This window comes from Typopeltis vanoorti, chromosome 4, assembly GCF_054136105.1.
Source record: "Typopeltis vanoorti isolate ZY-2024b chromosome 4, IOZ_Tvanoo_1.0, whole genome shotgun sequence".
Lineage (NCBI taxonomy): Eukaryota > Metazoa > Arthropoda > Arachnida > Uropygi > Thelyphonidae > Typopeltis > Typopeltis vanoorti.
In genome coordinates this window covers 78,347,794-78,373,882 of record NC_143552.1, presented here as the reverse complement: position 1 = coordinate 78,373,882, position 26,089 = coordinate 78,347,794, and the positions used below count along the sequence as shown (strand labels likewise).

Below are 26,089 nucleotides of genomic sequence, written 5' to 3'. Positions count from 1 at the left end.
ATGTTTAATGATATTGGGATGGGTTTATCAAGTGATATAAAGCTATTTGTTGATGATGCAAAGATAGGCAAGGTAATCAGGAATTCAACTACCATGTTAGAGTAAAACTTCAGTTTGATATAAACCAAAATAATCCCTCGACGTTTCGACCTTCCCATTAAGATCATCATCTGGAGTATACACATATATACAAAAAAACAAGCCGCATTACAATCTACATGGTATGCTAAAGTTACTGGTCAACCGTTAAAACTATTGGCATGACCTCTAACGAAAAAAAAAAAAAAAATCTTACTACATCAAAGCTAGAGTCCTGTTATTATTATTATCTATTAGGTTACAAAATTAAATTATGCTAGAGAGCAACATGTTCACACACACACAAAAAGTTACTCATATAAGTATACATATAAATTAAAACAAACAAGTACGGATGGTGGCCAATAAAAGCTGGAAAATTGCTTCGAGTCCTAAAGTCAGGTTTTGCTGGAAACTTGAAGAACTAAGTGGGCTGAATGTGTGCCATCCAAATTCCTGGGATTTTTATGAAACCATTATTGTTAAGATTAGGGCAGTTAATCAAAATTTTATAGGCTTCTTTAAATTTTCGTTCATACCAGGTTTTTGTATGATGTAAAGAACAAGTACTTTTCCAATCAATTTGGTGTAGGGTGTTAAGAGCATGATCTGAGAGGTCTGCTTCACCAAAATTGTTAAATGTAATGTGTCATTTTATGAATATTTTGACGGGCAGGGATTGTACATCCAGCTTTCCCGATATAAGGTTAGTTACAGGTGCAATAGATACATTAAACTCCAGGGTGAACCAATGGGGGGAAAAGGATCCTTAGAGGAGTTGAATATGTTTTTTAATTTTATAGGTGGTTTAAAAGTGGCATTAAAATTATAACTGTGTAGCATTCTATCAATTTTTTCTGATAACCCTTTAATGTATGTTATGGGAATGGCTTTACTGTAATCTATATTATTTTTTGATGAAGTTTTATGGAGAACTTTATTAATAGTATTTTTGTTATAGGCATTATTTATGAATGTATTGCTAATAATTTGTAATTCTGGTATAAAGAGCTTGTTCATTAGAATAAATTGTTATAGCTCTGTTTTTTTGAGGGTGTTAATGACTCCTAGTTTTTGCGAAGGGTGGTGATATGAGTTAGCATGTATGTATTATATACATACATTACTACCATGGAAGAGTCAAAGGATTTTTCCTCATATTTTTTATTAATTTTTTTTCCGTTTTATACTCATTTTTTACCTTGTTTTGTTAACTAGATAAAAATAGTAAATTTAAAATTTCTATTGAACTTTTAAATAAATCTTTTATTAATTATTAAGATTTACAAATCACATCTAAATAAATACACTTCTGAAAATATTTACAGTACTTACCTCATTAGCTGCAGCAGTAAGAGGTAGAGGCTGATTCAGCTGATCACCTATTCCAAGAGCTAAATGTAAATCTTTCTGCATATGCTGTAGTGGCATATTTGTAGGGAATGTTCCTTCGATTATTGCTAATGAAGGAAATATCAATATTATAACTCAAACTACTTGTAAATTAACACACAAAGTATAATCAACCCAAATTTTTGTTAATTGAACTATATATTTCTCATTTGATTTTTCTTTTCTTTTATTTTTTTAATTAATTATTATGAAGATTAACAAGCACTTGACTTGGTAAAATATACAACCCCCAACACTCCTCTCTATAATACAGTTTTAAAAATAATTCCACAAAAAAAAAAAAAAAAGTCATAAATCATGAAATATCATAAAAGGCAGGGCTGCCACAAGCAGGTGTGCAAGTTGTGTGCTGTACAAAGGTGCCAAATTAAGTTTTAAAAATTAATTCTCCATTCTGAACACTATCCACATGTGTTCGCTTATGTGAGATTTCACTTCTTCCGAAACAAGTGCTGTATATCAATTCAGAGAAACTACATATTAAGCAATCTAAAACTATAAGTGCCACTAACATCTTTTGGTGAGCTTACTGTTGCAGTTTCAGGAAACTCACTCTAACAAGTACAAGCAAGCTCAGTTGAGTCCTCTTCTTCTTCTATGCAGATACAAATCAACACCCCTCCATCATTTTATGGATTCTCTAAGTTAAAGCTTTGCAGTCATCTGAACATGTCAGTATTTCAATAATGATATTCGATTATTGAAATACTGGAACATTCGTGAATACAATACAATTTCGTTGTTAAGTTCATATTCATATTCAGTATTCAGGTGGATGCATAGTAATAGGTTCACATCACAAAAGGAAGATTGAACATTAGCTGTCAGAAGTCTTCCATTCTCAGTATTCCTTAAAGGCCATGTGGGGGGGGGGGTCTCTTTCTAGTTATCTAACTTTGATCCTTAAGCAACATCTCTGTCTAACATTTACATTTTCATTTTGTGAATGTTCCATATTCTAATGTAATTTTTATTACAAGTTTTATCTAATGTATCTAGTTTTAATAGTTGACACCATTTACAGAACAAGATGCCATCAATACAAATAGGATCAGGAGTGGCAATGATATACTGGATGATAAGGAAACTGTGATGAGTGCCATATTTTCTTCAACTGCCTTCTTTTGCATACCCCATTATTCTTCCTCCCAAAGTTTTAATGAGTGGGCTTCTTTATCTAAATTACTTAAGAAATCACTATATGGGAGCTGTTGAAAAGAAGTACAAATGAAATGTCACTTGTATTAATATGACATTTATAAAATAAATAATTACATCTATTAATTTAAAGTGTTAAAAGAATTACAAGCACATGAAAGCAAATTAGTGATAGTGATTTTTAAACAAAAAGCAACTGATAACAATTAATGAAGCTATTATAACAATTCTAGTTATAAAATTTGAGCCACAATAATGTTTAAGATAACTGCTGAGTAATCACATAAGTGTTTACATTATCTGCTACCTATGTTTAAGCATTTAATGAGGGAAAGAAAAAATTTCAAGTGATTAAATTTTAAAACTAACCTCTTCCTTTTTCTCTGATAGCTGGACAATTAAGTGCACCCAGTTCTAGGACCTCAACCATATCTTTTAGAGAAAGGCCAGTTCTATCTGCTAGAGCCATTGCTTCTGCCAATCCAGCTAACATAGTCCCAAGGATCATGTTGATAACCAGATTCATTTTGCATCCACTACCTATTTCACCTGCAAATAATTGCAAAGTTTTATCACCTAGGATTTGTAAAGAAATATGAACCAAAAAGACCACGATAGCATAACTACTGGAAAACATTATTTTAACAAAATATAAATCATTATTAACATAATAAAAGATTAAACGATAATAAATACTACTATTATCATATTATACCAAGAAGGAAAATGTCTTTAAAACTTTAGTGCTTTTGATAAAAGGCTTCGGTGGTAACCTAACAGCCTTGCTTCTTGTCAGAGCAAGGCAGAAATCCGAAACAGTCTGAAATAACTCAAGCCAGTGAAATCCTTTATCAAACCCACTAATAAAAGGCAAATATCTATGGACTGCTAAACAGTTTGGAGTTTTAAGTAGTGCAATACCAAAACAATCCATACAGACTGGCTATCATGTATAGTATATGCATGATAGCCAACCATTATATTAGAGCAACACCAGCAAGGAGTTTTTAGCTTAGTGGATGTAGCATGATCAAAAATTACTGGCATTAGTGATAACCGGTTAACAGAGGAGAATACTATTACAGGAATAGAATGCAATGGGTTCAGTGTACTCAGGGAGGACAGACAAGATAAATACAGGTGGGGTTTCTTGCTAATGAGATAGACATTAGTGGGACATTATACACAATTGGTTGCTGCTATAGACCAGGATGATCTGAAGAGGACTGCAAAGTGCATAGACAAACCTTAATACAAGGACTATCATTAGTTATGGTAATTTTAACTATGAAGATAAAGACTGAAAGGAGAAAGCATGCAAGATAAGAGCAAGTGAATTCATAGTACTCCAGTATAGCCATTTTAAGCAGCAAGTAATGAAAAAGATTCATGGTACAAGAACATTAGATCTATTAACAGCATATGAGAATCTGTCTAGGAGTGACCATTATAAACTCCTTGGCAAGAATAATTATGTAGTTTTAACTTGGGAAGTGACAATGCATGTGAGAACTTTGAAGGGAGGTTATTATATAAACTGAGAAGGCAGCTTGAGAAACTGTAGAGGAATCAAAATGTATTCAAATTATTATGTAGTATTAAGGTAAATAGCCAAAGGGTCTACTAGGGATGCAGTCTATATGACTGCATTCCTAAAGTTAGGAGAATAACTCACATAGAAGTTAAATGAATGAATCACACTTTTTAAAGCAAGAGCTACATAAAAGAGAACATTATGGATCAGATATCCAGAGAAGAGTGATGATGAGGTTCAGGAGTATTATAATGAACAAGCTAGAGGAAATATAATGAACATTGCAAACACACACAGAGAGAGAGAGTCGTGGTGAGGAATTCAAGATAATTTTATTGCTGGGAAGGATTAGATATACTAAAAACAGATGAGTTATTATGCATTCTTTAGTAAGGCATTCATTCATTCCTGGCAGAACCATTAATTCTATGGCTGTTTTTTTTTTTTTTTTTGGGGGGGGGGGAAGAACTGCATGAAAGTAGAGGGATAGATGATGTCCAGGTATTAAAGATGTCAGAAGAGCTGCAAGAGCTTGATTTGAATACAGCAGTCATATCAGATAGAATATTGTGCATAGGTGCTGATGGAATGTGCAAGAGAGTAGGCAATATTCCTGACCTGGTTGTTCAACTGAGTCTCAGTATGTGCATGATTCTTAATGAGTGCAAGAAAAGTAAGATAAATTCATTATATCTGGGTGGAACTAAGAATGATGTAGAAAATTACAAACCAATCAGTATTATTATTAAGGTACTGGAGAGACTAGTTAGGAATTGCATCCCAAAGGTAGGTAGACAGCATTAGGATCCTCTACAGAGGATTGCTGATCACCCTGGGATATTGCAGAGTGGTTTCCATACTTTGGCTACAACAGTAGCCAAAGTATAGAATTTAATATAGAAACTGTAATATACAATTATTTGCTGATGATGCTAAGTTGAGGATAATGATAAGGGATATTAGCTGATACAGAATATTAGCAAGTATGATACATGGACAAATGCAATAAATATCAGTTGAATAATGCCAAGTGTAATGTTATGCATTTTGGAGATAGAGAACATTGCAAACAGAGATTACATTAATGAAAATTTGCTGCATATAGTCAATGAAACTAGAATTATATAGAAAGTTATATAGAACTATAGAAAGATTATAGTGAACAGAATATCAAAATCCAAGCTTAGATGCCATATTGCTAAGGTGGTTAATTCATGTAATAACTTAATAACTAGTGTAAAACTGTGTAAATGAGGAGACAGATGAGGGAATTTGGTTGTCCAGGTTTAAGGAATAGAGAAAGAAGAGGAGAAGAGATATGAAAGAAACATACAAGTTAGTAAGGGGATCTTACAGTCTAGACATAAGCAAGATTTTGCAGCTTATAGCTGGCAGAAGTAGAAACTGGGGTCATCCCTAGAGGTAGGCTAGGGATATGATTAGGAAGTATGTGCGGTTAATTTTTCTTCTCGTGGCATGCGGTGAAATTGTAGAATGAGCTACTGTTAGATGTTGTGAGTGTGTCTTTGGTGAATATGTTCAACAAGATATATGATGGGTATTAAGTATAACTGACTAAAAGGGCTCAACCTTCAATGAGTTATTAGCTTCCTTGGAGGAACATTAATAATAATAATAATAAAGATTTTCATTTTCATAAGGTCCCAATCACTTTCAAAATATTTGAGTGTCAAACTATAAAACTTTTGTTTCTGTATTTGTATCTGATTCTATAAAGGATTGTAATTTCTTTTCATATAATCTAATTCTCTGTAGAGTGTTTAAAGCACTCTGTAAATTCAAACTTGCCATTATAATTTTAACCATACAATTTTATAGATTAATACAAATATTTCTGTGATTTAGCAAATCTTCATTCAATTTCCAGTATTCAGACAGATGTTTCTAAACATAAAGCCTCTTTTATGTTTAATAAACATAAAAGAGGTTTATTAAAATAAACGATATAACTCTATAAATTTTGTAAGTCGTTAGACTTACATCATCAAAGATACAAGACATATAAAAAAGACTAGAAAGAATTAATTACATAAAGAACTTCAAAACTAATATATATATAAACAAAGTAACCAGAAAAACTATTGTATTAATTAATACAAAAGTGTTAGTTAATACAATACAATGCTAGTTGTTGACATGTTCAGTGGCATAATGCATGTCATACCCCAGATCTGCGGTTGTTAAATTTTTGATGAATGCAGGCTAAACATGGTGTAGGATTATAAAACATTTCTGTTTCTTTAAATTTTCTTATAAAACAGTTACGATCAATAGGCAGCGGTATATATATTTTTTAAATAAAAATAAAATCTGAAAATAAGTCAGCAAGGAGACCTTTGGTGGCTTCTCTTTTTACAGCAGTGCAAACTACTGCCCTCCTTAGTCTCCTTAGTTTAGCATCACTGATGCACAACTGAATATTTCCCCTTAAATCATTCCCAATATCATTAACAGCAGTAGCCCAAGTCCTGCGGTGCACCACTAGTCATCTGCTCTTTGATTCAGCTCTACCATATTATACTACTCCCTGATGCCCATTAGCCACTATCTTATCCATGTCACCAGCTTCATTTTCATCTTCAACTTATGTAATAGGGTTCCATGTGATATCTTGTCAAATGCCTTTGCAAAGTCTGACAATATCATGGTATAACCATTTTCCTTATCCAACTTTACAATAAAAAATGAGTAAATTAGCAAGACAAGACTTTCCCCTTCACAAACTATATTATTTCCCCATAGAATATCACTTTTCTATCTATTCATCCTGAATACAGAAGATAAATATCATATAAGCAGTAAAATATTCTGGAGACTACAACAATAAACTTAGAAATGGAGGAAAGCTACTGTTAAAGGAACTACAGATAATAAGGACATCAAAAATAGAAAAAGACAGTCAGGATGTCTGAAATAACTAATACCATGAAAAATTATTAAATGAAATAAGAAGTGGCAGATCAGTGATAGAAAATATCTAGGATGAAATGCTGAATTTCAATATTCAAGTAGAAAAGGCTGTGAGAAATCTGAAATGTAGAAATACAACTGGAGTAGATGATATGTAACTAGAAATTCTCAAATATGGTATAAAAGTTTTACAGTAGCTATTTCTCTGCATAATTCAGAAGGCCTGGCCTGAAGGTCCAATTACTTCCAAAAGGGGAAGTAAAACTAAATGCAAGAATTACAAAAGAATTTCCTAGTTTTCCAGATAAAATTTTTGCAGCCATATTTGTAGAGATGCTAAGATAAACTGCAGAAGAGAAACTAAGAGAAGAACAAACTATGTAGACGGGTGTCTTTGGCCAGATCTTTATGTTATTATTATTATTACATGACATCCCCCAGGGAGTCCAAAGACTCATCAAGGGAGGGCACTTACTCTACAGCTCTCTGTCTCTACCACTCAATTCACCAACTACACCGACGCCATCTGCCGCCCACCACGACCAGTATTTTCACAGACAATCACAAACATCTATGACCACAGCAGGACTTGAACTCACAGCCTTTGGGCTGGAGAGTGGATACGTAAACCACTTGGCCAACCAAGCTAGCACTGTTATAACAAACAGTTGAGAAATAACGAGAATATAGCTGCATGTAAGTTTTGAAAATCTAGAAAATATATATAAGGTACCAAGAGGGAAGCTCTTTAAAATACTACAGTTATATGATGTAAATAGAATCTTATATAAAGCAATATGTGTAGGAAGATGATTTAATGTGAAATCAGGACAAGTGCATACTATCCCTACTGTTATTCATCATCTATATGGATCACATTATAAAGAGGAAAGTGACACTATACCTGATATCAAAATTACATATATTAAATTAGTTCTTTACTATAATAAATTTGGTTAAAAAAACACAACAATAAAAAGACAAAAGCTATATATATACATACAGCAATCCCTCAATTAATGCGTCTTCGATTAGTGTGTCATTTTTTTTCTAGACCCAAATACAATTAATGCGCCCTCTAAAATTCAATTAGTGCGCATTTATACATCATAAAAATAAACGTTACAGATTTTAAAAATTTTCTATCTATACATTTATTATTATTATTATTACATAACATCTCCAGGGAGTCCAAAGACTCATCGAGGGAGGGTACCTACTCTACACTATCAGTCTTCACCAACTGCAACTACCTTCATCATCTACACCAACGCCATCTACTCCTGAAAACCACCACTAGTATTTTCACAAACAAACATCCACACCGATGGCGGGATGGCTAACTATTTAAAAAAAGTCACTCACCAGGATGAAATAATTTAGTTACTGATTTAAAACATTTTACAAAGTTATTTTTTAATGGCATACTGTACTGTACTACATTAAGTATTTCCATGTACATCATCATCATCATCATCATCAAATTCCTGCCATGTACCCTCAAGGGGTGTACAGGATATGACAGTACTACATGAAAAAATTACATCATTACTAACTTCCTATCTACAATTTTCCTCCAAATCAGTCTGTTACTTGTCAAGACTCCAACATTATCAGATCTTATATTTCTATCGTCTAAGGCACTTTGTACCGCATCAATCCACCTATATCTTGGTCTTCCTCTGGGTCGTTTTCCTGCCACCCTGGCAGAGAACACTTGTTTTGCTAATCTTTCCTCTCCCATTCTATTTAAGTGACCATACCATCTGAGATTAGCTCTGCTAACGCATTCCTGGATGCTGACAATGCCAAGTTCTTTCCTAATATCCTCATTTTTAATATGATATTGCCATTGATGCCATCTGTTCACGCCTCTAATCTTTCTCAAGACTCTGATATCTGCGGTCTCTAGTCTTTGGTCAAGTGTTTTACTTCTGACCCAGCTCTCAGATCCATAAGTTAAAACTGGTTTGAACACAGTCTTGTATACAGCTAATTTAGTGTTCCGATTAATTTCTTTCTTATTCCATATGAATTTATTCAATTGACTTCCCACCATACCAGCTTTGCTGATTCTGATGTCTATTTCTATATTTAGTTTACCATCTTCAGTAAAAATTGTGCCTAAGTAGCTGAAATGGTTTACTTGTTCCACAGGTTCTCCATTCACAACACAGTTGACATTTTCAATGAGTCTGCCTATTTTCATTGTCTTTGTCTTTTTATTGCTGACCTTCATACCATATCTATTACAACAGCTATTCAATTTAGTCAGAGAATCTTGCAGACTTGTAGCGGATTTATTTAGAAGTATAACATCATCCGTATAAAGCAAAGAGCTGACATTAACATCTCCGATTTTGATATCAGGTTTAATACCACATTCCTTCATAATGTGATCCATATAGATAATGAATAACAGAGGGGATAATGTACATCCTTGTCTCACACCAGATTTAACATTAAACCATCTTCCTGTACTTCCTTCAATTCTAACTGCTGACTCACAACTCAAATAAAGACTAAGTATTGCTTGATATAATGCCCCATGGACACCATATAACTGCAGCGTATTGAATAGCTTCTCTCTTGGCACCTTGTCATATGCCTTTTCCAAATCGACAAAACTTAAATACAGATCTTTGTTATATTCCCATGCTTTCTCGACTATTTGTCGTAAAGTGAAGATCTGATCCTGACAGCCTCTATTTGGCCTGAATCCAGCTTGTTCTTCACCAAGCTTTTCTTCCACAATTCTTCTCAACTGTTTCTCAAGTATACTTGCATAGATCTTGCCAGGAACACTCAGTAGAGAAATACCTCTGTAATTCTCACATTCAGTTTTATTTCCCTTTTTATATATGGGTACTATGAGAGCTCTACTCCAATCATCGGGAATTCGTCCCTCTGTCCAGGCTTTCTGAACTATGCAGTGCAGCCACTGTAAGACTTTTATACCACCATACTTCAGCATTTCTGGTCGAATATCATCTACTCCTGCTGCCTTTCCACATTTCAAGCCTTTGATGGCTTTTTCTACTTCAAGTATGGATATGTATTCCTAACTGCATGCCTGGTCAGTGTTTTTTATCACTGTGCTGTCATCACTGCTTGTTTCATTTAGCAGTTTTTCAAAGTAATTACTCCATACTTCAAGGATATCTTTTTCTCCTGTTTTCATTTCACCTTTATCATCTCTAATTCCTTTTACAGCACTCTTTCCTCCATTCCTAAGCTTCTTTAACAACCTCCAGAATATTTTGCCACCTTCTTGATATTTATTTTCTATATTCTTGCCAAAGTCCTCCCATGACTTTTGTTTAGCTAGTTTTACACACTGTTTAGCTTTCTTACATTTGTCTCTGTATTTCTGTAAGAGTAAAAACTGACTTATTTGCCAGGAACTTTTGATATGCTTTTTTCTTTTCCTTCACTGCCTCTTTAACTTCCTGTGTCCACCAGGTAGTTCTGATTTTTTTATCCTTGCACACAACCTCACCACATGCCTCTCTGGCAGAATCAATCAATGTTTCCTTCAGAGTTTGCCACTGAATCTCCAAGGTTTGATTTCTGTTCTCAAACTCTTTCATTTTCTTTTCAATAATATTTCTGTATTTTAGTCTACAGTTCACATCTGAGAGCTGCTCAACTTTTATTCGCTTTAAAACTTTTTTACATGTTATTCTTTTCAATATGAAATTTAATTTTATCCTGCTCAAGACTAAATAGTGATCACTTCCAATTTCAAATCCTCTGTACACTCTGGTGTCCTGCACCAGGGAGAAAACATCACTATCCAAGCACATTCCATGTACATTATGTTCCAAAATTTATTTTGTCTGCTAATTACATAGCATTTTACTGACCATATCTTGTGTCTCCTTTGCAATTGTTTTTCTTAGTTTTTTATTTTAAAGTATATTCCCAACCTTTAATCATGAGTAAAAGAATTAGTGAGGAAAAAAAGTGGAAGCGTGAAAAAGATTCAAAAAGTAATCTCATTGGAAGAAAAACTTAAAATAAAAAAAGAAAACTGAACAAGGCAAGTTCAGAGCAAAGATAGGACAAGAATACAAAATAGGTGAATCAAATATAAGTGCAATTTTAAGCAAAACTGCTGGACAGAGAAAGGTAAGGCTGCTTCAAGTTCATCATGCATGCAGACCACTCGCAATCAAAGTATTATAATGATTGAATTAGAGAGACTTCTTTCTACATGGATCGAAGATTGTAACTGAAAAGAAATCCCATTAAGCACCGACCTTATTAAATCAAAAGCATTAAGTTTCTTTGCAACCTTGAAAGAAAGGGCTATGAATTATGGAAAAGAAGAATTCCATGCTAGTGCTGAGTGGTTTGAGCATTTCAAAAAGATAAATAGCCTATATAATGTTTGAATCAGAGGCAAAGCTGCAAGTGCAGATAAGGAAGTGGCTGTAAATTATCCAGAGATTTTGAAGAAAATTGTGGAAGGGGGGACTATTGTGACCAACCAATATGTAATGTCAATGAAACTGGCCTTTTTAGGAAGCAAATGCCTTCAAAGACTTTTCTGGCCAAATCAGAGAAATCTCAAGCCTGGTTATAAAGTCACAAAGTTGAGTGAAATTATTGCTAGCAACATGCGAGCCATTTGGAAGCACATTCTTTCACACTGTGCAAATGATTTTAGAGGCTTTTCAAATGAAATGGATAACGTTGTTGAGGAAATTGCCAACATCAGGCATCATGAACTTTTAATGAGATTGACAATGATAACGTCCAAGAATTAAATCTCATCCTGAGGAAAGGAGTGATTATGACCTGCTAAATTTGGATGCAGTGGGAAGATCATGAAGAAAATTTAACCACTGACAGTCAGCCAAAAGAGATTTTCACAGAAACAATTTGAAAATATTTTTTACACAATCGAAGTTTTTAAGCAGCAATAGGTTGAACCTGATGAAGAGAGAAGCAGTAAAATTGGCATAAGAGTAGAAAAGGCAATAGGGATATACCATCGGTTGCATGAAAAAAAAAAAAAAAAGAAACAGAATGCCAGCCAAACTATGTCAGCTCTATTCTTTGTTAAGAAGTAGAATAATAAATTTATATTCTGAATATGTTTTACTGACTTTCAGTTTCATTTTGATTTATCTAGGCCCTGAGATATACCCTAATTCTTTTATTAAAAAATTAAGGATCAATAAAGAAATTTGAGGAACAAATTATACTTTTTCCCATAGGTTATTATATTTGATTAGTGCATTTTCGATTAATATGTCCGTTTTAAAGAATGTATTACACGCATTAATTGAAGGATTGCTGTATAAGCAGAAGATGAAAAATATCAACTACATTCTCAATGGAGAGCCTCAGAAAATGTAAAAAAGCTTCAAATAAATAATTACAATTGGAAATATGAAATTAGTTAATAGAATAACAAGCTGATATGATGGGGAGTTGAATAAATTTATATGGAATACGAGAAATTAGATTAAATTAATTTTAATAAATGAATCTGAAAGTTGAGTTAGACATAATTCATCCAAAACCAGACACGATAGACATGCTATTACTAGGAAAATTATGGAATGAAATGCTGGCATCAGTGGCAGAATCATATGAAAAATTAAGATAGAAAGATTCAGCATCTTTACCATTTGAGAATGTGTGAGACAAGCTAATCTAAAGTGGTAGACGTGGTCACTTACAAGGAATGGAGGAAGTAAAGGATAGCACAGAAAGTGTTAGGTTGCCAGGATGACTGGAAAAAGATTCAGAGGACAATAAAGTTCTAGGTGGATCAAGAATAGATTTGATAATACTGAAGATTTTATAAAATATATATGTAAATTTAGAAGAAAATTGCTGATAGGAAGTTAATACTAATATAAACTTAATTAGGTAATATTATCATATTATCCTGAGGTTACATATCAGGAAATGATAATGATGGGCATCATCAATCAAAAGCTAAATAATGATATCTATTAATAAATTAAAGACTTAATTCTGTGTGTTAGTCAAGTAAATAATAGTTTAATATCTGACTTTTCACTGACTAATGTCTGTCAGCATTTTCAAAGGATACACTGGTAAGCAATAGAAAGTAACAAAAACTAGGAAACTAACCGACAATTCTAAAAATTATATAAAGTTATCACTGTGCATGATAACAATACGACACATGATACAATACGCGTGTCGCAAGTACAAAGTTTTATTTGTTGAGATATTTATTGTAATTTTCATGAAAGTTCATTTCTTTTTGGTTAAATGATCTGATTAGAGTTTTCCATATATCTGGTAGGATTAGGCCTTGATTCTTATTTAAGTTACCTGTTGAACGTTCTGGAATGGTAGTTCTCTTCTATGTAGGGCATATGACTCATATCCCATTAATATTATGGTTGGTATTATTCCTTACATAGCCTCACATAGGCTATGTAAGGAATAACAGACAAGATATATCAGGCCTTTCTTCCCACTTTGACTCTACCAACCATAATATTGAATGGGATATGAGTCATATGCCCTACATAGAAGAGAACTAACATTCCAGAACATTCAAAGAAGCTGCTACAGTCACCCGTTCAACAGGTAACTTAAATAAGAATCAAGGCCTAATCCTATCAGATATATGGAAAACTCTAATCGGATCATTTAACCATAAAGAAATGAATTTTCATGAAAATTACAATAAATATCTCAACAAATAAAATGTTGTACTTGCAACATGCGTATTGTATCACGTGTCGTACTGTTATCACACACAGTGATAACTATATATAATTTTTAGAATTGTCGGTTAGTTTCCTAGTTTTTGTTACTTTCTATTGCTTACCAGTGTATCCTTTGAAAATGCTGACAGACATTACTCAGTGAAACGTCGGATGTTAAACTATTATTTACTTGACTAACATACAGAATCAAGTCTTTAATTTATTAATACTAGTGGTCAAAAAAAAGGTCATAATATGAATAGAATGATATCTATTATTTATATTCAGACAGTCCAAAAATTATAATCAAAATCATACCAAGATAAAAAGCATGGGTTCCAACAGCCTGAAAGCATGGGCCACATTCATTAAAGAGTGACCTATCTCCAGCAGCAAGAATAATTAAAGTACCATCTTCTGCTGCTTTCTTGGAACCACAAACTGGGGCTTCTAAGAAACGACCACCTCGAGACAGAATAACCTGAAAGGGGAAAAAAAAAATCTAATTATATATAATTTTCAGTATTTGAGTTTAAAGTGTTTCAAAGCTAAATAAATAAACTACCATCAGAGTTGACTAGGATTTTTTTAAATTAAAAATTGCTCTTTTCATGAATTCAAATTTATGAAATTACCGTATATTATCGCGTATAATGCGAAAAATTTATGGTAAAAAATACTACTTAAAGTTAGGGGTTCGCATTATATGTGGATCCTAAAAAATATTACATCTTATTAGACTTGCACACACAATATATACTACCTAATACCTATGCAACCAAATCTACTTGACCCACTCGCATTCGGCGACCGAGTGCACATCGTATCTGCGCATGCACTCTCCGTCGCCGATACAACACATGTATTGTATCACAAAACGTGATACAATACGAGTGTTGTATCATGTTTTCGATACTCGAACTAGAACTTGAAGAAGAGCTAAATGAATGGATTTTGATGCAACGACATTATAGTAACAAGAAATGCAATTCGTTTTCGAGCTCTACAACTCAAGAATGGCAAATTCAAGGACACACCAGGTATTTGTTCAAATTCGTTTTCGAGCTCTACAACTCAAGAATGGTAAATTCAAGGACACACCAGGTATGCATTCCATAAATCTGTTGCACCACCCAGGCTTCGCCTGGGTGGTGCAACAGATTTATGGAACTCAAAGCATTAACATTACGACACCGAACAAAAATTGTGCAGAAGTTACCAAAGCAGCTAGAAGAAAAAGTGCAGTCCTTCCATAAATTTATCATAAAATTACGGAAGTGTCACGGATATGAACTTTCCCAAATTGGCAATGTGGATGAGACGCCCATGTACTTTGATATGCCTGGGAATCGAACAGTAAACTCAGTTGGTGAAAAGGGTGTCTTCATAAAAACAACGGGACATGAAAAAATGCATTTTACCATTATTCTAGCATGCATGGCAGACGGAACCAAATTAAAGCCAAGTGATATTTAAAAGGAAGAAAATTCCGAAGCATATAAAATTTCCACCAGGTGTAATTGTTCACGCCAATCAGAAAGGTTGGATGGATGAAGAAGGTGTACAATTGTGGCTGGATCAAGTATGGAACATACGTCCAGGTAGCTTGTTACATCAACAAAGCATGCTAGTCTGGGATATGTTCCGGGTGCATTTAACAGAGGCAAACAAAGAGAAAGCATGTGAGCTACGTACAGACCTAGTAGTCATCGGGTGGTCTAACTTCTGTTTTGCAGCCGCTTGATGTAAGCTTGAATAAGCCATTTAAAGATCACTTACGTGAAAAATGGAGAGAATGGATGTCATCTGGTTTGGTGAAGATGACAAAGGGTGGGAATTTTCAGAAGCCTGAGATCACCCTACTCACCAGCTGGGTTAAAGAAGCATGGGATTCGATACCATCTGAAATGATGCAACGCTTATTTCTTAAATGTGGAATAAGTAATTCAATGGATGGATCCGAAGATCACGTCATATACGAAAGCAAGGATGACGCACAACAAATTGGAGAGCATGAAGACGATGACGACAAGTGCTACACTGATGACGCAATCCCTACAGATGAATTTATAAATGAAATGTTTGATGACTCAAAAGATGAAGAAGAATTTAAAGGATTTTGACATTTTGTTTTAAAATAAATATTTCTTTCGTTAATTCGTATTGTATTTTGACATTTTGTTTTAAAATAAATATTTCTTTCGTTAATTCGTCTTGTATTTTGACATTTTGTTTTTAAATAAATATTTCTTTCATTAATTCGTATTGTATTATTTATAATGTTATAGAACAAGATTAACAGATCGCATTATACGTGGACATGGCATTTTAGGACTAGTTTTCAAACAAAATTTCTAGTTCGCATTATACATGGATCGCACATTATACGCGATAATATACGGTAGTTAAATACAAAGATATGTGTCTGTGCAACGCATGAGTGTTACAAGTAAGAGTTACATTCCACAAACCTTTACAAAACATGAATTTTACGCTTAAAGGTTATTTCTGATAGTTTTATTCAGAGGATACACCCAAATTAGATTTCAATATGTAATTATTAATGCACTGTGATATAATATAGTCTAAATAGTAAGAGAAAAACAGAAGAATTTAAAAATAAAGTTTAATTTGGTTATTTGACCATTCCTATGAAATTATCAAGATATAACTGAACAGTGACTTTTTTTTTCCTTCTTTTTTTTCATAAATCTCTAGATAAGAGACAGTGATCTTGGTGTAAAACCAAAATCACATAGTCATCAAGTTTTGCTCACCTTCATATTTTTTTATAATTTTCACATTGATTTCTAGGTCAATTCTGGTGCATTTGCACATGGGTTTACTTCTGTTTCTTTTTTCAGTCATAATCACACTCTACTACAGTGAATGCAAATACTAAGATATTAAATTTAGTGTGCAAATACAAATACACAGCACGTCCATGTTCAATAGTAAACGAAGCAAAAGTGAGAAAGTCATGTGCATGAACAGCATAGGGTGGTGTGCAGGCATGTTAAGTAAAATTTTTATAACTTGAAATTTTTTCCATAGCACTTTCAGGATAATTTACATAAGTTAGAGTCTATTTGTACAGAAAGGACTACATATTTTATACTATTAAACTAACAACCTAACAATCAAAATGAATATTAGTTCCAATTCATTTTTTTTTTTGAGCTAAGGTATTGCATGGCAGTATCTCAGGTTAGCTGTTATTACTTTTCTATTTAAATGATCTTATCTAAGATATCAACAAGAATATTTATATAAATTAATCTGTGACTTTGAATAATTCTTTTGGGTGAATAAAATTTTTTGTACCTCAATTTCCTAATACCTTCAAGTTTTGAAATAATATAGGATCAAAAATTTGCAGTCAAAAGTAAACAAAGGGCATTACATTTTCAAGTACAGTCAGCTTAGCCTCTGTAGCTCAATCAGTATAGATTGAAGCTTTTTGGTCAGGAAGACATGGGTTCGATTTCCATCCATGATGTGTGGAACCTTTATCTGGTCTCTTTTGACTAAAGGTGAGTTAGTCAGTCTCATACAGAGGTAGAGAGTTTTTACCCGGAAACTCAGGTTTTTCGTTCCTCAGAACAGACAAACCAGCCCCATGCACGCACACACACACACGTATCTATAGTCAAAAATATATACAGAATTTTTCCCCTGCACTTGGTTCTTGGAACACCTGTGCAGTATTAGCCCAAGTGTTGTATAATGGACAGATCCATAATTGTGAACCTTCAATATGAAGATGCCACCCAAGATGATAATGACAGGATCAAAAATCTGCAGTTATCAGAACAAAGAGCATTACATGGATCCAATTTCAGGTACAGTCAACTTACATAGCCTTGTAGCTCAGTCAGTATAGACAAAGTCCTTTGGTTGGAAAGACTTGGTTCGATTCCCATCTATGATGGGAGAAACCTTTATCTGGTCTCTTTCAACTAAAGGTGAGTTAGCCAGTCTCTTAAGGAGATAGAGGGTTTTTTTTTTTCATCTGGAAACTCGAGTTTTTGTCCCTCAGAACAAGGAAACTGGTCCCGTGAACACACATGGATTTACAGTTAAAAAAATATATATATGCTTAATCTCCTGATGAGAGCTGGTTGAGCCCTACTGATGAGGGCTCAACTAGCTCCCCCACCAAAAAAAAAAAGGATAGGGGAGAAAGGGGGGGGCATACAAATATTATTATTTATTATAGTAAACACCGCTGTTATGAATTTGCGCACTATTTATGAACCACTGAAATGTTCCAATCATACTGATAATGCTATTTAAAACTCTCTGCTGCAGACAATAGGCATTCAAAAACTTGCCAAAAACAAACAGACTGCTTTGACTAGTAGTTTGCCATGGTGTATAGTCATATTAGAGTCATAATGGATATATATATTTTCATGAAGTGAACTCGGCTATTTTACAGCAAAGGTATGAAGCATAAGCACAATACCTGACCCATACATTCAGTGTTGTTAGCCAAATGCATATGTATACTTGTAAGGCATCCTGTAATAACAGACTGCAATCACACTTTTTGGCTTTAAGTAGTATGATAAAACATACCAAGTGAGGAGAAGTAGTTAGAACATTATTTGTCTTTTTATAAACACCTTATAAAGTGTCAGTCAACATTTTTCTGTTGTATACAGACAAGAGGTTACCAGATATAACAGCACACTAACACAAGCAATATTTCATTATTAGTTCCTATCTAATTTTCTGCCAAATTGGTCATTATTTGTTAGTAGTGTTTTAGAAGATGTAAAAGAGCTAATCTTGATGTGCTTATCTGCTTCTGGGTCTTTTTTGCCTTGCCATCTTTGACTCAAACAGAGGTGGAGACTTGGCGCTGTTGATGAAACATGGAAATAGCCATTTCAGGCCTCCAAACAAGACTGTGGTGATAAATGAAGTCATTTACGAGGGTGGTCTGAAAGGTTCTCGGCCTAGACTATAGATGGCAACGCTATCAAGATTTTTTTTACTAAGTTGATACACCTGTCATAAGCATCTGTGTGAAATTGCAAGTAATTCTATCAAGTAGTTTGTTTTATACAGCTGTCTGAAGCAAAAGTTCTGTATTCCTTGAAATGGATAAATTTGAGTATCATGCAGTTATAAAATTCTTTGTAAAAGAAGGTGTTTAATGCCAAAAGAAATTCATTCGAAGTTCATAAAAGTTTATGAGCACTCTTCTCCTTCGTTTTTGACAATTCAGAAATGGGCTGCTGAGTTTAAACATGGCCATACCAGCCTTGAAGACAATCCAGTGAAGGATGTCCAAAAAGTGTAACACCACCAGAAATCATTGATCAAGTGCACGATATGTACTGGATGACCGGCAAGTCAAAGTGCGTGAAATTGCTGAGACTACAGGCATTTCAAAAGAACATGTAGGATAAATTTTGCATGAAAAATTGCAAATGAAAAAGCTTTGCGCAAGATGGGTGCTGCACTTGCTCACAACAGATCAAAAATGCACCAGCATGAAAATCTCTGAACAGTGCTTGGAGAGTTTTAACAAGAATAAAACTGATTTTGTGCATCAATTTATTACAATGGATGAGACTTGGATTCACCAGAATTCAAACAGCGGTCAAAACAGTGGACAGAAGCTGGTTGTTCAGCGCCAAAGAAGACAAAGTCAGTTCCATCAGCAGAAAAGGTTATGGCATTGGCATTTTGGGATGCTAAAGGTATTTTGCATCCCGAAGATATTATTAATTATCTTGAAAAGGGTAAAACAATAACTGGGAAATATGATTCCGATCTTTTAACTAGACTAGACGAAAAAATTCGTGAGAAAAGACCCGGTTTGCAGAAGAAAAAAATCATCTTTTATCAGGACAATGCACCTGCCCACAAAGGTGTTTTGGCAATGAGAAAATGAAGGGATCTGCACTATGAATTGTTGCAACATCCGCCATATTCCCCAGATTTGGCTCCCTCTGACTTCAATCTCTTCCTCGCTGATCAGCATTTTTCTTCAAATCAAGAGATAATTGCAGCTGTAGAGGGGTATTTTGCAAATCTTACTGAGAATCTTGGGGCATGCTACCAAGCACGTCCTCAGGTTGCAGATAGGGAAATGGCCTCTGGATACAGAGGTTAGCTGCAAATAAGCTGGAAACCTGTGAATAAGAAGTCGTGGACAATGGGATGACATCTACCAACAGGAAGTGGTGAGATAGACAGCGGCATGGTTATCTCTATAAAAAGACACACATCTCCACTGACGGGTATGCAACATGGCGAGATGTAACCGCCATTCAATAAGTTACAGTCCGCTGGAAGTTGGGACAGCAACAACTTTCATCCTGATCAGTGGAAGGTCACCATAAGTGACAATGGTGTAAAGGATACTGTGGTAGGCAGATAATCATGAAGAATGAGAAACAGCTAGCACATTGAGCCTCTCTAGAAGGCTATTGCTGGACAAAGAAAGCAAGGGGATATCACCTTGTTCTATTTTTCCCTAGTAAGATAGCAGTATGGACAGACATTCTAAAAGAGATAGTAAAGCACACAATGGCTCAATACTTGTGCATGGCAGGGGAAGAGGCAAGGCTTCTCGGGGTCATAAACCAGCGAAATCCTTGTATATTCATTGGGACATGGAATGTGAGAACACTCCTACAAATTGGGAAATTTGAAGAGAGAAATGGACAGATTAAAAATAGCCATATTGGGAATTAGTGAAATCAGATGAAACGGAACTGGAGACTTCTGGAGTGGTGATTACAGAATCATTTATTTAGGTGATGAGACAGCAAAAAATGGAGTTGCAGTGGTTCTCAATAAGGAATAGGGAAGAAGAAGAGTAATCAACTCAGTAAAATGTAGTAGCAGATTGATAATGGTAAAACTAGAAGCAAAACCAACAAATATTATAATAATACAAGCTTATATGTCTAATAGAGACCACAGTGATGATGAAGTTGAGAGAGTATATGTAATGATATTGAGAATCCAATCAAACTCACCAAAAGGGAAGATAATCTCATTGTCATGGGTGATTGGAATGCAGTCATTGGTGAAGGCAAAGATGGTAGAGCGGTGTGAAAGTACAGACTTGGATGAAGATGAAAGAGGAGATAGACTTTTGGAGTTCTGCCACCAATTCAATCTGATCATTACTAATACCTGGTATGAGATACCAAAAAGAAGAAGTATACTTGGAAAATGCCAGGGGGATATAGGAAAGGTACCAAATATATTATAATATGACAAGAAATAGATTTAAAAATCAAGTAAAATCATGCAAAAGTTATCCGGGAGCTAATGTTGACAGTGACCACATTTTATTGAAATGTAATCTGAAATTTAAAAAGCTGTCACAACCAAGGAAAAGGCCCAAATGGAACATAAATAACCTGAAAAAAGAGGAAAACCATAGAAACTATAAACAGCAAACTGATGAAAGCATTAAAACTGGAGAGAGAAAAGAAAAACATAAAGGAAAAATGGACTCATTTGAAGGATACAATCATCACGGCTGCCAATGATTGATTAGGATTAAGGAACAAGCAAATAAAAAAGCCATGGATCACCCAGGATATTCTAGATCTAATAGATGAAAGAAGGAAATACAAAACCTCCCTAAAGGAAGAAAGCAAAGACAAATATAAACATATAAAAAATATGATAAATAGAAAGTGTAAAGAAGCAAAAGAACAATGGTATACAGAGAGTAAAGAAATAGAAGATCTAACAAAGATTGGGAGAATCGATAAAGCTTATAACATTATAAAAGAAATAAGCCAAAAAACATGACAAGTACAATTATCAAAAATAAACAAGGGGAACATATTTAATAGATAAGGAAGAAATTTTGGAAAGATGGAAGGAGTACTTAGAAGATCTATATTGTAGAAAAGATCTAGATGCCAAGGCTATAGAAGATGAAACAAGACTTGAAGTGGAAAAAATTGGTCCAACTAAATTAAAAGATGAATTTGAATGGGCACTGAATGAATTGTCAACCGACAAGGCACCAGGCATTGATAACATCCCTTCAGAATTAATAAAGTACTCAGGAAACATAACTAAGTCATACCTTTTTAAGATCATAAAGGATATTTATGAAATGGGGATCATCCCCAAAGATTTTACACAATGCTCTATCATAACCATTCCTAAAGTAAATAATGCAAACAAGTGTGAAAATCATCGAACAATAAGCTTAATATCACATGTTTCGAAAATACAACTCAAAATTATACAAAAAAAGACTAACAAAGAAGGTTGAAGAATATGTTGGCAATGACCAGTTTGGGTTTAGGAAACAGCAGGGGACAAGAGAAGAAATCCTAGCTCTAGGAACAGTTATCGAAAGAAGATTTGAGAAGAATCAAAATATTCTGATAGTCTTTCTTGACTTGGAGAAAGCCTTCAATAGTATTGACTGGAACCAAATGTTTCACCTCCTAAAAACAATAAAGGTAGATTGGAGAGATAGAAGGCTCATATTTAATCTTTACAAGCACCAAGAAGCCCTAATAGAAACAGCCGGCAATAAAACAAAAACCGCAATAGCAAAAATACATAGATGTGTAAGATAGGGTTGCTCTCTTTCACCCATATTGTTTAATCTATACATTGAAGATGCAATAAATAAATTGAAAGAACTAATAGAAACAGGAATTAAGATAAATGGAATGGATATCAACTGGCTACGCTTCGCGGATGATATAGCAGTTATAGCTGATAACGAAAACAAACTGAAAGCCACCCTGACAAAGATGGAAGAAAATTTCACAGTACAGCCTAAAAATTAATTATAAGAAAACAAAACTATTAATTACAAGTAAAGCAAATCCAATGAAAAAAACCTCGAAATACATAATAAGCTAATACAACTGGTATCCTCTTTTAAATATCTTGGAAGTCTTATCACAGAAGATGGAAGAAACCAATCAGATATTAAAGCATGAATAATCTTAGCCAAAAAAGCATTCTACAATAGAAGCAACATTTTTACCAGTAAAGGACTTAGCATCCAGTTCAAAAAAAAAAAAAAAAAAAGGCTTGTGAAAACATACATATGAAGCATTGCATTATATGGTTGTGAGGCCTGGACCCTAACAAAACAAGACATCAAAAAGTTGGAGGCATTTGAACTTTGATGCTGGAGAAAGATGATAAAAATCAGTTGGACAGAAATGAAAAGTAATGAAGTTCTAAATATAGTTCATGAAGAGCAGTCATTAATGAAACACATCAATAAGAGAAGAAAAAGTCTAATTGGACACCATTTGAGGCATGGGGGGACTGATTACAGAAATAATGAAGGGGACTGTAGAAGGAAAGAGGCCACAAGGCAGACCAAGAATTTCATATATAAATAACATAATGATGCTATCTGGAACTAATAGTTATGAAGAGATAAAAAGGAGGTCATAAGACAGGATGTTCTGATGTGCTGTTATAATTACCAATCTTTGGGATTGATGCACCAAAGAAGAAGAAGACTGAGAACCACTACAGGGATGGGATAATGGCGCTGAAACATCGCTAGAATAAATGTATTAGTCTAAAGGGAGATTATGTTGAAAAATAAAAATAATTTTGAAATTATAAATCCGTTTTTTCATTGTTAGGCCAAGAACTTTTCAGACCACCCTTGTATAAGTTTGGAGTCTAGTTGGTATTTGCTGCCGAGTAGCTGCAGAATGAACAAATTAGCATATTTTTTTATTTAATAAAAAGTAACCATCCTTTTATTAAAGGATGGTTAAAGAATGGAGTGAATTCCTTATTGGTGAATGAGTTTAAGGAGAGTACGATGACCATTGTGTAAATGATAATATGGGTCTCCCACAATGAGCCTTTGGACTCCATGGAGATGCTGTGTAAGATAATAATAAAAGTAAATTTTCAAATAAGGTATATTTGGATTACCATCCTATTGCCTCCTTTCCCCAATCTTCCCTTCTAAATGTTTACAATTCATTAATTATGTATTCAAATAAATATGTCCAAATGTCCCAGAAATCTCATCTTCCTCCCTTTGATTTCTTTAGTACTTTTATTTCATATAATATTTTTTCATTATTTTTCTCTCATCAATTCATTCCTAGTAAATAAAATAAATTCCGTGTGATGATACAGCGTTCCCCCTTTATTCAGGAGTTCACGGTACATCTAGTCCCTCCAAATTCCATCCGGGCTCTGGAACCGGCATAGGCTGACGAATCAGACCTATGGCTGGGTCAGTATTCCTGACTGTAATTCGTGTGTGTCCTCGGACCGGTTTGCCTGCTTGTGGGATGATAAACACCAGATAAACTGGCAGAAAAAACCCTGCTGTCCACACCCAAGACAGGCTAACTTGGTTATGGCTGAGAAAGATCCTTGAGCTCCTCACGTCGTTGATGGGAATCGAACCTAGGACACTCTTCCCCAGGCATATGGTTGCGAAGTGCAAAGCCACTAGGCTAATCGCGTGGACATTCCTAGTAGATACTAGCCAATGTACAATTATTTCCACAATCTTCTGTTGCAATAGGCGAAATCACATAAGAATAGTGATTTCACCATACATACATATATGCTTATAAATCTCTTTCCTAGTATACTGTATTTGCAATAAATGACAACTTTTTTTTCTTTAATACAGTAACCCCTCAATTTACCCAACTTATGTGAAAATGTGTTTGCTAGTTGGATAAATGAAAGTCCAGTTAGTTAACTGAAGGTAGAGTTACATTGTGATATATTAGAAGTTAGCTGACATCCATTCAAGGATCAGTTAATTGCATCAATCATCAATTGAGAGATTAATATATTTCTTTTGCTATGGCAATTATTTCTTTATATGTCTAACTCACCCATGTTTTTTATTTGTTCAATGCCTCTAATCTTTATTTTATATATTTCAGTTGATCAGTATTTCAGAATCAGTTGATTCTCACTACAACAAACATTGCTATAAAACAAATTACCAACGTCTTTGCCAAAGTCCCATATTTATGCTGTAGTGTTATGCAAAAAGAAATTCACGATAACAAACTGTCACTACAACAAACTATCCCTGTGGTCGTCGTACAAGTTTGTTATAAAAAGTTAACTGCATTTTGTTTCTTTGATCCTGTGGTTCTTTTTCATTTTTCTTGCTTTTATATCAAGTTAAATTCATACATATAACTTATACAGCACCATTCATTCTATATGTTATCTGTTTCATTCTTAGGAATACAACTATATCAGCAATTACATGCAGTTCATCAATGTGTACTCTCTCTCTATTGCTTCCTTGACAACTTTCATTGAATTTTCTATATACTAACTGCAAAAATAAGGATAATAGTGTTGAACTTCATCGTATACATTTCTTTACTTTTATTATTGCTTCATCTTCCTGCAGAATAATTTTTATCTTCTGGTTGGCATAAAATCATTTTTATTTCACAAATCAATTCCAATTTTTTTTTCATTATTTCAAAAAGCTTATTCATGTGTGTGTGTGTGTGTGTGTGTGTGTAGATTTATTTAGTTTAGTTTATTTATTATTGTTATTATTACTGCATGGGAATCTCCACTGAGTACAGAGGTGGCCCATGCTATCCACACAATAACTATCGTATCTGTCCTTGAAAGCATTCACAATCATAGACTGGCAATCCTTTTGCTCATTCACAACCTTCCAGGCAAAAAATCTAGAACCACATCCTTATTAACCACACTCTTACTCATTTCCATGAATGATACCCTGTCTTTTTCCCATTTAGCCAAGAAGTGAAATTTTCTTCAGCATCAATCCTATAAAACCCTTTTGATAGCTGAAATATTTCTATCAATCCATCTTTTTCTCCTATCAATCAATTTCTATAATCATCATGTTTGATGAAACATTATGTTTCATCAAATTGTAATGATTTGTTCTTTTTTTTCTTTCTTGTAGTTATTTGTTGTTTTAATATCATTTTTGTTCTAGTGTCCTCCTTATAAGCATTGGTCTTGCCAAATCTTATATACTTTAATTCTAGTATTCCCCTGTGCTTTTGCTAGATTAAAATCTTAATTATTCTAAGTGGTCTATTATAATTTTGAATTTTATTATAAATGCCATTTTCTTCTTCATAAATCTAACTATCACCAAGACAGTTAAAGAAATTTACTTACTTGCTCAAGAATTGTATCTTTACAATTTACAATATTAATTATATTTACTATAATTAATAATTAGAATGGGTGCTGTACAATTAAATACAATTGCAACCACTTGCAAAGTGGTTCAGCTGTATAAATAGGA

General features: G+C 33.9%; 1 protein-coding gene across 1 annotated transcript in view; it reads right to left on the bottom strand.

Moving 5' to 3' along the window:
• LOC150107429 (cytokine-like nuclear factor N-PAC) overlaps positions 1–26,089 on the bottom strand; it is a 421,033-nt gene that overhangs the window by 25,760 nt on the left and 369,184 nt on the right. Inside the window, exons 11-13 of the mRNA XM_090391290.1 lie at positions 14,137–14,299; positions 3,019–3,198; positions 1,414–1,538 (exon numbers count right to left, since the gene is read on the bottom strand). Coding sequence (XP_090247416.1) covers positions 1,414–1,538; positions 3,019–3,198; positions 14,137–14,299 — 468 coding nt within the window. The remainder of the gene's footprint in view (positions 1–1,413; positions 1,539–3,018; positions 3,199–14,136; positions 14,300–26,089) is intronic.